The 15017-nt window shown below is 39.5% G+C and overlaps 1 protein-coding gene across 1 annotated transcript; it reads right to left on the bottom strand.

Annotated features, from left to right (window-relative positions):
• Window positions 1-2875: 2875 nt before the first annotated feature.
• On the bottom strand, window positions 2876-12383 carry LOC138608305 (glyceraldehyde-3-phosphate dehydrogenase-like). Its single transcript, XM_069680861.1, has 12 exons — window positions 12332-12383; window positions 11943-11990; window positions 7689-7788; window positions 7221-7330; window positions 6565-6655; window positions 6042-6157; window positions 5542-5623; window positions 4910-5061; window positions 4487-4565; window positions 4291-4374; window positions 3843-3940; window positions 2876-3232 (listed from the first exon to the last, which is right to left on the bottom strand). Exons 2-12 carry the CDS (start codon window positions 11963-11965, stop codon window positions 3163-3165), a joined length of 1005 nt encoding a protein of 334 aa, XP_069536962.1. The 5' UTR covers window positions 11966-11990; window positions 12332-12383; the 3' UTR covers window positions 2876-3162.
• Window positions 12384-15017: the final 2634 nt, after the last annotated feature.

Here is a 15017-nt window from a genome sequence, read left to right as displayed (position 1 = left end):
GGAGAGGCGAGATCCTCCCTCACTGAAGTCTCATTCATGATGACAGACACCATCTAAGTTTTGTGTAGAAATAAATCTGTCACAGAAAAACACCTGACCGCTGTTCAGCACTGTTTATTTATATAAAATGTATCTGATAGAAATGAAACCAGTCAATATTTAAAAGTTGTTTCTGACAATACAGGATGGAGAAAATATATAAATAAATAAGAAATTCTTTATTAAATATGTACTTACGTCTTTGTGGAAAAATCTCATCGGTCATTTAAAAAATGTTTGGAATAATTTCAGAGCCAATTATGGCAAACAAAGCTTTTTTTCTCTGGTCTTAGCTAAACTCAAACCTCTGAATAAAATACTGGAGATTGTTTCAACACGATTTTATACAAAGAGAATTCCTAAAAAATAGAATGAGGTAGATATAAAAGCCAACTTAAGTGATAGTGTTAGGTCGGAAAAAATGTAAAAATGTACCCCCTTGAGCGCTGTGTTAACACATCTGTAATTATGCCCACAAAACCCAAAGAATGAAGTGACCTGTTGAATAATGAGATGGTCGGAATCATTAGTCCCGTGTTACGATGGATTAATACATTTGAGAGTTTAAGCCAGGCCACTCAGATGAACTATATTGCTGTACATGCGCTTACACAAAAAGGCCACCTTTGAGTGAGGGAGTTGCTCACACGCTAGACTGAATGCAATGAGGAACAGATTTGTGATTGAACACAGTTGCCACGGTTGCCTGAGAGACACTGATAACGAGACTGCAGAAAGTAACAACAGGAAAGATACTTCCTTATTAGGGAGACAAAGACAGAGCAGGCAATGAGACAAGTTACATCTTTGAAGGTCAAGGAGTTTGAGACAGATGAGTGTAGATGCAGGTTGGGAGGATCTATTTTACAGGTTGTGGACCCCGCTGATTGGATAGATCGAGTGGCTGTGGACATGGACTTGTCCCTCCACCAACGATGAGGGAGCGGGAGTCTAAACCGTTGCTTCCCTCCATCAGTTTTAACCAATGATTGAAGCTTAGTTGCTAAGGCTAATTTGCATCACATGCATAACACATAGTATATATAACTTACAAATGTATTAGGAAAGGTTATCCTTTTTTTGGGCGGCTGAGTGCCGTTAACTGCGTGCAGACTGCAGTGAGCCAAACAGAAAAAGGTCCTTGTACAAGCATCAACTTTCTCAGCAATTTCAAAAAATAGATCAGTTTATTGTTCTGAATCGTGGTCGTCCTTTCCTGAAATTTTGAACACGTGACAATAGCCAAAACCAAATCCAGTTGCTTTATTAGTTACTAGTTTATTAAACGATCTGAAACCTGTAACTTGGTTATTAAATTTAGCCGAAATGTAATTGTTTTACATCACAAAATATCACGTTTGAGGAGTTTACGCAGCTGATTCCTGCTGTTTTTAATGAAGGTCACCATCTAGTGGCCACATGAGGCGTTACACTCCAACAGCAGCTGTTAAACTTTCCTGTGATAAACTGAGTTTCACACCAAGTTTAAAGACAATTCAGCCCAGAATAATCCTGTACATTAAATAGCGACCTTTCTTGAATGTATCTCTATGTGTTTTGACTTATTTGTAAAATGTAAGTTGTTTGGTTTTGCTGTCATATTATCTTTTCTCTGTTGATTTTGTAAAAACTCAGATTTTTGAATGTTTAAAAATGTTTCTTTATATCACAGCTCTGTGAACATTGCTGTTTGGCATCGTGGAACGTTTAGTTTTACTTCTGGGCTGCTTATGAGTAGAATGCACACACAAAAAGTTCAAATTGTTGAACATGTGTATAATAAATCTGACTGTGAGAACTTGAATTGATGTCTATGGAACCTCTTTAGCCCCAACGTTTATTCAATTCAGGTGTTGGACTTAAATCCCCTTTCTTATCCCTATATTGAACATGCCCCTGGTATTTATTTATACTATTTCTATATATAATCATTATCTGTTTTCTCACTTGAATTGAAACTTTTACTGTGTTCAGAAGACATAAAACTGAAGGGTTACAGGGATCTTAGATCAAAAAAGGCCCGAGCTCATCTTGACTTGCAGCATCTTTGCTAATTTATTGTTTGTACCTTTTGATTATTTTCATTATCAAATTATCTTGTTATTATTTTATAGATTTATATGTTGTTTGGTCTATAAAATATGAGGAAAGTTCTCAGAGTCCAAGGTAACCTGATTGTTTGTCCGACCTACAGCCACAACCCAAATATATTCAATTTATAAAGATAAAATACAGAACACAGCACCAGTGTTTGAGACCAAGATTCAGGACCTTGGACAGCGTCAGCACCCCAAATGGAGAGGTTCAACTTTAAATTCAGGACCAAGGACAGCAACACCATAAAGGGCCGGTAAGATCCAGGAGCTCAGACAGAGGTAGCTAACAGCGTTAGCTTACTGCTGCTGATACTGCAAACACACTCTCAACACTTCAGTTCTAGAACTGAACTTAAATATTACACGATTATTTGTTTTGTATCTCCGTATTGAATGTCCTGTCTCTCTGTAACTCTGTAACTGTGTTGTCTCTCTTGTAAATGAGACCACGTGTCTCACTGAGATTACCCGTCTAAATAAAGCCTAAAAAAAAAGAATAGTTTGAATAAAATTTTTTTAAAAAAAGAAAAAAAATCTCCATCCTAAAAAGACCAAATAACTTCTTTTGTTTTTTTGTCCTTTGTCAACTATTTCAATATTTGAAGGCTTCAGGGTAGACACTGAAGGCAGCACCGTGAACAGTTTCATGCAAAGCCATTCAAAATAACAGATCTCAGCCTGGAGAGACGTATACACATTGATTTTGAGAGTGAAAAATAAAACTATACATCAACAACAAGTCTTTCCACAAACTGAGGGCTTTATTATCATGTTAAGTGCAAAGGAGCCAGTGTCATGTTCAGTGCAACAAGACCATCAGTACAATACGAATCATCTCTTCAAACACTGCCTGCTGCAGTCCTCACTGCCGGACAGAACAGAGGTGACTTTACCATATAAAAAGGTTTGATCGTCAGCTAGACGTTTGTCATAGAAGAGTTTGCTCCCGAGGACGGACGGCAGGGCATCCGGTTACAGGTGAAGAAAGAGGGAATCATGGGAAGGAACGATGAGTCCTCAAAGGACTTTACTCCTTGGTGAACATATGCAGGACCAGGTCGCACACACGGTTGCTGTAGCCGAACTCGTTGTCGTACCTGCAGACAAACATGTACAGAGGTGTTAGATAGAAAGTGGGGGATGAAGGTATATTAACGAACACCTGTCGCCTGAAACGGGAAGCAGGAGAAAAACTTTTATAAAAGGCTTTTATTCTCCAGATTCAAGGATTCCACAGTTTTAAGAAATAGTTCTGTGATTAAAAAAGGGCTTTAATAAGAGCACAGATAATGGCGATTTAATGAAACATTGAAACTGAAATGAGACGTTGCATCAAACCGTAAAAAACATGTAATTTCCTGTCGCTATTGGAGGGTGTTTTGACTTTGACTGAATATTGGCATGTAGATGTCTTAAACCCTAGACCCTTATCGAACATGAAATTTGGGGCAGATCGAACTCTGTAGATCAGAGTGACAACTTCCTGTCACTAACGTCAAAATTCTACATGCTGCAAGGCCATTTAATAAAAACTCAAGATTTTAACAACTGTAATGTTAGCTTCACAAGCTAAACAAAGCTGGAAATCAGTCCTCCTTAATTCTATGTAAGTTTGCTCTGCTGATTCTGCTAGAAGTCAACGAAAAGTTACACTGAAGTTGAACAGAGGTGAGAGTGATCCTGCGACACTGCACACCGTAAACTCACCATGAAACCAGCTTGACAAAGTGGTCATTGAGAGCGATGCCGGCGCCGGCGTCAAAGATGGAGGAGTGAGGGTCGCTGTTGAAGTCTGTGGACACAACCTGAGCAGAAAGAGGTAAAAGTGATTATACCCGCAGGACTACCGCCAGAGAATTTTGCCGTCGCCATCTTGTCTTTTTTTGGTGCAACAATATTTCGTTCAGTATCAGTTCTTTTAATACCACTAAAATAAGGGTCATTTATGAAACTGACACACTAATGAAGTGCTCAAATTTAAGATGGAAGGACACCTTCATTTGCCACATTATTACAGACGTGCTGCCATCTAGTGGCTCATGTTTGGCTCTACTTGCTCCCATTAAAAGTTAGATCTGCTCTGTTCATACAGGTCCAAAACGGTGCATAACAAGTGTGTTGTAGGAAGAGGAACACGTGGACATGTTTTCTGTACCTGGTCCTCTGTGTATGCCAGAACTCCCTTCATGGGTCCCTCAGCAGCGGCCTTCACGACCTTCTTGATGTCGTCGTACTTGGCCTGAAGGAGAGGACATTTTAATTACACTGAAACCGAGGAGCAGCTTCATTTTAAGTGTGAGCTGTGTAGCATGTGACAATAAAGCTTATTGTAAAGGTAAAGAGATACTTACAGGCTTCTCCAGACGAACGGTCAGATCAACAACAGAGACGTTGGGGGTGGGGACACGGAAAGCCATGCCGGTGAGTTTTCTGTAAGAACAAGAGAGTCAAGACACTCAAAATCAGAACTCATTAATACAGATCATTTTGTGTTTGACTCCCTATAGCAGCCATGTCTGTCAAGTACTCAACTGTCTACTTAAAATAAATATTTTCTTCAAGCCCCATTCTTCTTATACATATCCACACCTGGAAATTACTACAATAAAATTCCATATTTGTCCTTACAGTGGAGGAACCGTGGAGGATGCATGAATATTAGGACAGACTACAGGAGCACGTCATGAAGCTTGCAGAGACAGGGTCCTCTGACTGAACTGTGGCCTGCTCACTCTGCTCAGCCATAAATGTAATCATGGGAAAGTGAATCGTACCCGTTCAGCTCGGGGACGACCTTGCCCACGGCCTTGGCAGCTCCGGTGGAGGCGGGGATGATGTTCTGGGAAGCACCACGTCCGTCTCTCCACAGCTTACCGGAAGGACCGTCAACGGTCTTCTGTGTGGCGGTGATGGCGTGGACTGTGCTCTGGAAGAGAGGGGGGAGAAAGGACATGACATCAGAAGACAGGTTCATGGTTTTTGTGCTAAAAAGGTTTTAACTTGTGTGTGAGAGAATGCAAGGCCACATGTTGATCTAGCACTAACCTACTGTATAGGATCAAAGCAGGGCTGTTTGTGATTTAGAAAATGTCAGCTGAATCAGATTTGGTTGTTAAATGCTAAGATTTAATTATTCGCCCAACTTCTATATCAGCATACATGAGTCAGTTTTACATCGCTGTCAGAATAGAAAATCTTTATTGTCATTGCACCAGGTAAATTATACTAAATTACTACTTGTCAGCTGTGTGATTAATTGCTTAAAGGGCCATACTTAGTCCAAATTGTGACCAGTTGATTTTTCCTGATCCATGTCCTAAAATGCTCCTTAATAACAGGAGTCAGACTGATGTAAATGAAGGTGGAGCAGCAGTGTGAGTGTGTGTGAATTAAAGCAATTTCTTACCATGAGTCCCTCAACGATGCCAAAGTTGTCGTTGATGACCTTGGCGAGGGGAGCCAGGCAGTTGGTTGTGCAGGAAGCGTTGCTGTCGAGACAAAACCGGAGACACATGTTACAGATAATACAAAAGGAAAGGTAGGATTTATTTCATATCAGAAGTGCAAAGATGCTCAGTTTATTCTCAGAGATGATCTTGGTTTGACATTTGTGGTTTTTGGCAGAGCACAAAAAAAGCTTCCAGATGTTCACATCTGTCCTCGCCAGGTCTGTAAACTACTAACAGGAGGGGACGTCACTGCAGCTACACAGGCTGAATGTCTGGATTCTGATTAATAACCTGTCCATTAACTAAACCTGAGATTAACACTATGCAGAAGAAATACTTCAGGTAAACAGGTTAACTGTCTACATTTAGGATTTTAAACATTTTATATTTCATCTGTTGTTAACTTGTTGAAAGCACCTGGAGGATGAAAACATCCACACATCGAGCAGAGGCTCACCTGACAACCTTCATGGAGTTGTCGTACTTCTCGTGGTTGACGCCCATGACGAACATGGGAGCGTCAGCGCTGGGAGCGGAGATAACCACCCTCTTAGCTCCGCCCTTCAGGTGAGCCTACAGGAACAGACAAGAGGTTAAAGGTCAAGGTTTGACAAGTGTCAAGATATTTATGTATTTTAAATGATAACAGGAATTCTAATTAAAATCAAAATACATCTTTTCTACAGAAAAGCTCCACTCAGGCTGTAGAATTACTGGCTCCAGCTGCTGTACATGAGCATCTCTCTCTTCTACAGCCTGCAGTATTATCCCGAATTACCCCCCTGGGGATCAATAGAGTTGTGTCTTAAAGTATCATCTCTCTTAAAACACAAATGATCTTAAAAAAAGACCCTAAATACATTAATTGATTTCCAAAATATAAAACTGAGGTTACATCCCCGAAAAGAAAGACAGAGGACTGCTTTTCCACCTGTTCCACCAAATCTTATAGTCAGTGTAGGATCAGTATGTAGACTTACAGAGGCTTTCTCGATGGTGGTGAACACACCGGTGGACTCCACGACGTAGTCGGCGCCAGCATCGCTCCATTTGATGTTGGCGGGGTCCCTCCTGCACGTCATCACATACAGGAGAGGTTAAACACAATCTGCACAGTTAAAGCTCCTAAAATCCTGTTTAACCATTAAAACTAGATTTTCATGCCTATAAGGATTTTTTCCTGGAGGCTTTCTGATGCTCGATGTCCCTAAAAACTGGACAGCCAAAATAAAGCATCAAATTTTGCAGATTTTTTTTTTTTTTTTCTCCACAGAAGATATTTAAACTCAAAATGTAATCTCTTGTTTTGTTTCTGATATGTTCCTTATTATGAGCAGAGTGCAAAGGGGTTTTCATCTGCAACAGAAACGTTGTCCTGCACTGGTGTTTTTGCTTATTGTAATGTAATTTCTTAGAGTTCCTTCAAATACTTCCTATAATATCTGAAATCTGTACGACTGCAAAGTTATGCAATCTATGCTCGAGCTATTGTGGTTTTTATTTGAGATCATTCTTAACAGGAACGAACGTCTTAGCTCTCTGCTGCAAACACAATGATGGATGTAGCTGTCAGTTTAAATCATTGATTTTTGTAAAAAAGGATTATGCAAAAAACGTGAAAAAATGGAGTTCGTACTCGTGGAAGACCGTGATGTGCATGTTTCCAATCACCAGCTTGCCGCCCTCGGCCTTCACCTCTCCGTGCTTCCAGACACCGTGAGTGGAGTCATACTTGAACATGTAGACCTGCAGGAGAGCAGGACAGCATGTGTGTAAAACAAGAACACATATATCCATCTTGCAGAAAATGCCTCTTTCAATAAAATAAGAACATATCAAAGAACTTAGCCTTTGATTGTGGTGTACATGCAGCGTGTAGCATCTGTTCTGTACAGGTTGTTTCCAAACCCTTACAGTAGCTGTTTGCCTGCATTTAATGCTTTCAAACTTCTGCATCCTAATTTTGTATCTTCTTATAACCAGTCGATGCTTTTTGCAGATGAATCTTACTACGCTCGTCCCTCTTTTACACTTTGCCAGTTGCTTTCAAAGTCAGTCTTGCCCATATTTCAGGGCTCAAAGGGACCACAGGCAGGCCTCTCACCATGTAGTCCAGATCGATGAAGGGGTCGTTGATGGCCACCACCTCGACCTTGCCTCCTTTAGCGGCGGCACGGGTCACCAGACGGCCGATACGTCCGAATCTGGAACACAGGAGGAATCAGTCAGCACGGAGAAGCAACAGGGTCAGAGTGAAAGGTTTATGAAAATTCAAAGTAATAACCAACAAGGAAAAACTGGATTTTGATGAGTTCCTGCAGGGATTTTATCACAGACATTTACCTTCTTAGATTGGACATGAATATTTTTATGCCATCTCGGATCGAAGCACCAAAAAGTGATGATTTTGTAGCGTTAAGTCTCTCTAGCCCTTAACCCCAAATTTTTGAGCAGGTTGGTGTGTAAAAACAAGACAGTTTCATTGATCCATCTCACATAACAGTTCTCCTCTCTGACCAGCAGGTGGCACTATAACCCAAACTGAGACTGGAGCCACGGCGGAGGACAGCAGGGCCATACAAGGCCTGCCAACCTTGACACAAGATAACAATAGTTGGCACCGGCAGCCAAAAGCCTGTTTATGCCTAATATGGCTGCTATTATAGCAGGTCAAACAGCAAAGGGGCCTAAACTGGAAGGGGGACTAATGGAGGGCAGAAATGTTCAGTCAGGAGCAGAGCAGACTTAAACCATATTAAACCACTTTACTGACAATTCAGCCAGCAGGACAACAGAGTGATGAACGATCATCTCAGACAGCCTGAAAAAATTCTGAATGAAGGAATAAATCATGAGAAACGCAGTGTTCTGCAGGGGGACTGTTCAAAGTGAATACAAGTCCACAACTGTTACATGTAAACTAGTGTGTGATGACACATTTTCTATACAATGGACACGATGCTTAACTGGTATGAACGTGGTGTTTAACCTTCAGCAGAGCACAGGTGAGGCTGCTGCCGTCAGCAGAGAGGACTTTTCTTTGTCAGGTTTTTAACCAGGCAGGCTGAAGTAACCTGAGTCAACATGTTCACATGTTCAAATAACTCTTTCATAACTTTATTTATCTCATTGATCAGGAAATCTGTCGGTTTCATACTCAACTGCCAGAGCAATTTAAAAAAAAGGCACACGTGACCATTTGGTGTCAGGGATAAGGCAGGGCATTTCTATTCAGAGAAAATAAAGCAAATAGTCGCATCGAATAGCTGAAGTTTTGCTTTAGGGCACTTATAAGATGCAGTGATCAAAATTGATGCTCCCTGTTGTTTACAGTTAGCAAATGCATCAACGTTATGCAAATGTAAAAATTCACACATCCAAAGACTAGAGCCCGACTGATATGATTTTTGAGACTCATATCATATTCAGTGGCAAACGATATCATAAGTGTAAAGGCTGGAAAGAAAATAGATGTTTTCTATGTGAATATTACACTTAAATGACTTTGCAAAGGTACTAAGAAGGCAGCTTTCTTAAAAAAAAACATACGGTAATTAATAAATAGTTAAACTGATAATCCCAAAATTCTCAGTTTCCCAGACATCTACGGTTGGCTTTGTTACGGCTGTAACTCTTGATTTTCCTGGCTGATGATCCGCTTTTCTTTTTATACTGTTTGCCTTCATCTGAGCGCCGAGTTTGTCTCCTTTTCATTGGATATTCACTTATTAAAAAGCTACTGTAGTACAGCCACCAGCAGCTGTAGAACATTGTGAGCCCAGTGCTGAGTATTGTAAAATGCTGAGTCGGGGTGCCCTCTGCTGGACAAAGTATGCGATGACATCATTTGTAAACCCTTTAAACTTTGTTTTCTGCATTATATGTTCTGTAAAAAGAGTTTACACAAACAGAGACCCTAAAATGAAAACAAAGGACAGCAGATGAAGGCTAAGAAACCCATCTTACTCAGATGCATGATGGCGTTGAGAGTAGAGTTGAAGACGAGATGCCACAGTCTGCCACACAATCTGTGCTTCACAGGTTCAGCACTGACTGAATCCTGTTATGTAACATCACATAACTCCATCACCCAGGAGTCACATTACATACCTACAGTATGTTCTCATGGGACGGTCTGAAGCTTTACCCTGCTGTTACGGAGACAATCACACACTCTGCGTGCCAACATTAGAGGCCTCGTCTATGTAAAGAAAGGTCAGAGTGCATCAGGAAGTTAAAACAGCTTAGGGTGTTATTGATGGAGGAAGGTCAATGCTTCAACAAATTCAGTTCTAACTTCTCTAAAGTTGTCATGCAATCTGAGCAACGCAGCAGCTTTTTATGTGACAGATTTTTATCCCAAACATCAGTCAAACATACTGCAGAAACGTCCCAACCACTGACTAGAATTGTTCTGTTGGAAATGCCTCTAATGCTGCCTAAACTGCGGCACAGGCTTATAATCTATTATACTGTGACTTTCTGATATAAAATCTTATTGTCTACACGTCTTCACAGGAGGAAAAGACTTCACCGGACACTCCAGTTTTCCTCGGCTAGTTTTGGCAAGAAAACCAAGCAGCCAAAAGACCAAAATGGACCAGAGCCTGTCATCTGTTTCCAAGGCTCGGTGTTGGTGTTGGTCCAGAGCCAGGACCAAGGAGCTTAATCTCCCTGCAGCTCGACGGCAGCTGCTTCACAGAGGAGGAGAGAAATGTTTCAGTGGTGATCTCCAAGTCAAGAGAGCGACGTCCATAAAAAAAAGAAAAAAAGTGGTCCAGATGATCTCTGAACTTCAGCGGAAAGGTTAGAGCGTTAAAAATAGACGAGGGGAGAATAAAAGGAATGTGACAGCTGAGAGGAGCAGAGGTACCGGCGGAGAGGGAGGGGGGAGGCTGAAGGGTGTGGAAGAAGAGGGGACGCCAACCGTGACACCACAACACCACTGGACTATAAATAACCAGAGAATAGACGGGTCCTGTCCAGAGTCCACTCCTGTCACTTTAACAGCACTCACACAAAGGAAGTCTCAAATACACAGGAATAAAAACAAGCGCTGACTTTTTTTTAAAGGAATATTGTCTGATAATTTCAATTGTGCTTTATCTGAAGTGACTTTATTTACTCCAAGGACCATTATGAAACGCAAACAAATAACTGTACCATACTGTAACACCAGAGCTGCACCCGACACATTATTATTAGTTTTGTTTTTTCTGTGACTTTACATTTATACAGTCATCTTTATTTGTCCCCCTTTTGTTTTAAAGTTCTAGTACTGCACTGTCTTTGTCATGTGATTTAATCATTTCAATTAATTTATTCTTTTAGTTGATTAATTGGTAAATACGCTAAATTTTGTTGTTGATTATTAATTGATTAGTTCGCAAAATGTCAGAAAATGCACAAAATAGCATTCAGAATTTTCCAGATGGAATTTTTTAATCCCAAAAATACTTTAGAATTTAAAGATATTCAGTTTAATTTCACATAAAACACAGAAAAGCAGCAAATTCTAACAAATAAAAGCTGGAATTGTTAGTTTATGTTTGAAAAATTATCAACACGACAATTTTTATGTTGGTTGATTAGTTGTTTCAGATATAATGTATGAAGAAATGTTTGCTTTTTATTGTTTTTTTATTATGATACCCAAGCCAGAAATGAATGACTTGATCATCTTGAAAAAAGAAAAATATTACAAGTGAATTGTACTCTCCTTTCCAATTTCCTCTATTACGCTCTCGTCTTGAGGTGAAATAATTAAAATCCACTCTCAGATCATCAGATAATCTTTCAGAGTCACAGAAACATCTTCCGGGTCCTGTTCCTAGGAGACCTTTGCACTCCCATGTACTCCATGCTTATGATAATATTACTGATTTAGGAAATGAGGGCTTCACTGCTGTTGCTCTCACATCATGTTGCTCTGGAGGGAAGAAGACGCTGAAAACCCACAATATAAAAAGGTCCACAAGGTAAACCAGCGAGGCCGTGCGTCTGCTGCAGACTTCTCCTCAGAGCCCACTAATGCCAAAGTATCATGTAGCTTTAGACATGAAAGTAAAGGATCAACTTAATGAACTGTATTGTTCCCAAGGTTCGTGTTAAGCCTGTTTCATTACTTGTTTCTATGAATAAATGCCACCTTTTTAGTTTGTACAGAGTTCCTTAGAGATCTGCTTCTTGAATAATTAAAACTTTTATTGTTATATTGATTCTTTTGCAGTATATGACCTTTAGTGAAAAGCTTTACTCCAACATCCATCCAAATTAAGCATCCGCTAGACAAATGAGAAAAGTCGCTAAAATTGTGTTTTTTTCTAAGTGACTTAAATAAATAAAAAGAGCAACTCACCCATTGATTCCAATCTTCACCATTTTGTCTGATATGATCTTTTCCTCACTAGAAGAGAAAATTTAGACATATTAAATATTAACCAAAAAACCTAATACATACAGGCTACAAGGAAATCTGAAGACAAATATCTATTTTTACACTATTTGACTAAAACCTTGAATGAAAAAAGACACAAGAGCTGCAGAAATAGAAGCTAAAATAGCAAACTGGTATTTTGAACAAGCACTTAACTTCTAATTCACAAGGTTTAAAAAGCTGCATGCAGATCACAGGAAATACTTCCTAGTCTTTTATTTTGAAAGTTTGTGTTCGTGCAACAAGCGGAACTAAACTCTCTAATTCCTCCTCTGCACTGTTACCAAAACTCAAAGCAAGTAGAAACGTACCGTCTGTGAAGGCACCTCAGTCAGCTGGTCCTCTGTGGGAGAAGTGAGAGCGGGGACGAGCTGAGGTTTCACTGCGTTTTATACCCTCCGCGAGCCGCCAGGCCACGCCCACATTCAGAATGTCAAGGTCGCGTGAAGCTGCCTTTCAAAGAGTTTATGTAAACCAGCAGTCAAGAGGTTTACAACCGTTTTTACACTCACTGGGAGGTTATTTTTAAAGACTAAATTAATGCGTTAACAGTCTATCTTAAGAACTTGTCCTTTATTTATAAATAAATAATTTTTAATACCATATTTTCTGTAAAATACAAATTCACCTCATGCACACAGTTGCCATTTCCCTGTGATGTCAGCCTCGGGGTGGTAAAATCTTTAATACTGTAGTACTGATGCCCAGGTTTCAAATTGTATAACTGCTGGGCATCTGATAAATCCATATCATCGGGCAGTGCGGAGGAACATCGGGATATGATTTTAGTAAAACTGAAATTTACTAACACATTAGCAAACTTACCATTCAGCCAATTCTTAGCTACCCATTATCATTTTATACTTCAACAAAATCAGATAAGTAATGCCAGACTTCTGAAAGAAAAATGAAGACCACCTTCTTCTTACTGACAAAAAATATAACTCATAAATACCAAATTGCACCCCTCAGTAGTTTAGCTGCAACAGCTTGACTTATGTTTGCTAATGTAAGCTAACACTAGCAACCTTAAGATAGCTGTTTGGCTAATATGTCAAACAGCTATCTTAACTTTAGCTAATGTCCTAAACTGTAGATTAGAAGGTAGGTTAACCTAAACTGACAATCAAAATGTTTACATGGGCCTTTACAATGACAATTTAGGCATTCAGATCATATCATAATAAATGATTAACACACAATCATTTTCACGTTTTGTTAGCCTGGAGACAGTTTACATCTAAAACAGGATTTAAGAGACAATGTCATGCTGTATATATTTGTATTGCACTATATACTAAAAGGCAATTTCTTAGTTTGATATCAACATTGTCAATGCCTACTGCAGGGTTAAATATGTATTATTGTATATGTAGTTAGTTTTTCTAAATTTTCAAAACCATATATTTGGCATTTGTAACGGTAATTCCAATAATAAAATCCCAATGACAGTTTCTTCATGATGTAAATTCTTTAATACTTATTCGTCACTGAAGCTGCATAGTTCTCACAAACTGTCCATCTAGCTGCAACGAGCACTAAAAAAGTTAAATTGCCATTGATTAAGAAGTTAAGCAATTGACGACATTACCACTTTGCACATTAACAACTTATATAGCCGATCTTTTGACTGGTTCTCAGTCCAAAATCAGACCTGTGCAGCCCCCCCGGCCTCCCCTCACTATCCTCCTGTCTAGTGTCATGTTCACTGAATGACACTGTTGGTCATGTGATGTTGTGGAGCTCACTGCTACGTGAACCACAGCATGCACATAGACGAGGTGGAGAGGAAATGTCAAGGTACATTCACTCAGGCTTCAAACTACTTCAGTCATTACAGTTTCATCCCCCTATAAGACATGTAGGTATATTCTCTATGTCAGCAAACAGTTATAACTTAGAGCCCCCTAGATTAGTTGCAGTCCCTTTTCCCTTGTAAACCAGTCAATAAACTCACATATGATGAAATGTTTAATATCGGTGATTGAGGGGAAAGTGAAGTAAAGTTGTTTTTAACAGAAATGTTCACTCTTTCGTACCATAGAGAACACATTTCTTGTCGTTCTTTGATACCTGTCGGCCTGCTGGGTGTGTATCATGAAGCTTAGTCTCTGTGTTGTAATCAAGGAGCAGTAAAAGCAAACACACGACTCCTCTGGGTCTGTGCGTATTTGCAATAAGGTGCATTGAATCACAATCAGCATATTCATTTTTCAACACAGGCTCATCAAGCAGCAGCAATAGTCCCGGAGGGTTGTAACGCTTGTTATACTGAAAAACAGTGATTATTGCACAAATGAATAATTATAGATTTCTCTTTGGATTCATTAAAAGAAGCCTCCTCTCTCCCACTTTTGTAAAAGCAAGTTGACGACTGATTTAATGAACTAAAAGCGACATTTGGTTGATCACATTCGAAAATACTGTATTGCACATTAGAACAACGTTTACTAGAAAATAATCCTCGCCCAAACTGATAAATAAACAACTAGTAATTCGTTTAAATTCAATGGATATTTTAGCTTCGAATTTCGCCAAAAGATGAGGAGTTTAGATCCCTGAATATTCGTGATGATTGAGATGACTGTCTATCTGAATCTCCTCTGTGTCCATCACACAGAGACTGTCCAAGTCTATTCTTGGATAATCAGTCTGCAGGCCAGACCTCACAGGTCATAACTCACATCCATTATAATCTGTCGACACACTGTTCAAACACAATGGAGCAACATCTGTCCGGTCTATTATTAATAGTGTGGGCAGGGCAGTTTATTATCTCCAGGCTGAGAACAAACTGAAGAGTTGTAAAATATCTTGTCGTCACTATTTGACAGCTAACATCTGGTTTAAGATGTCTTATTCTTCATACATTTCTCATAATAATAACGTCTCCAGTCTGACCCATCCCAGCCTCTGAAAGATAAAATGACACAGTTTTCATGTAAGGCTTTGATTTAAAATCTTAAATTTACTAGTAAAGGACTGTGTAAGAGAGGT

The sequence above is a fragment of the Semicossyphus pulcher genome, unplaced genomic scaffold, assembly GCF_022749685.1.
Source record: "Semicossyphus pulcher isolate SPU_LCO1_2020_fin unplaced genomic scaffold, fSemPul1.0.p SCAF_5, whole genome shotgun sequence".
NCBI lineage: Eukaryota > Metazoa > Chordata > Actinopteri > Labriformes > Labridae > Semicossyphus > Semicossyphus pulcher.
This window is presented reverse-complemented; position numbering and strand designations above follow the sequence as displayed.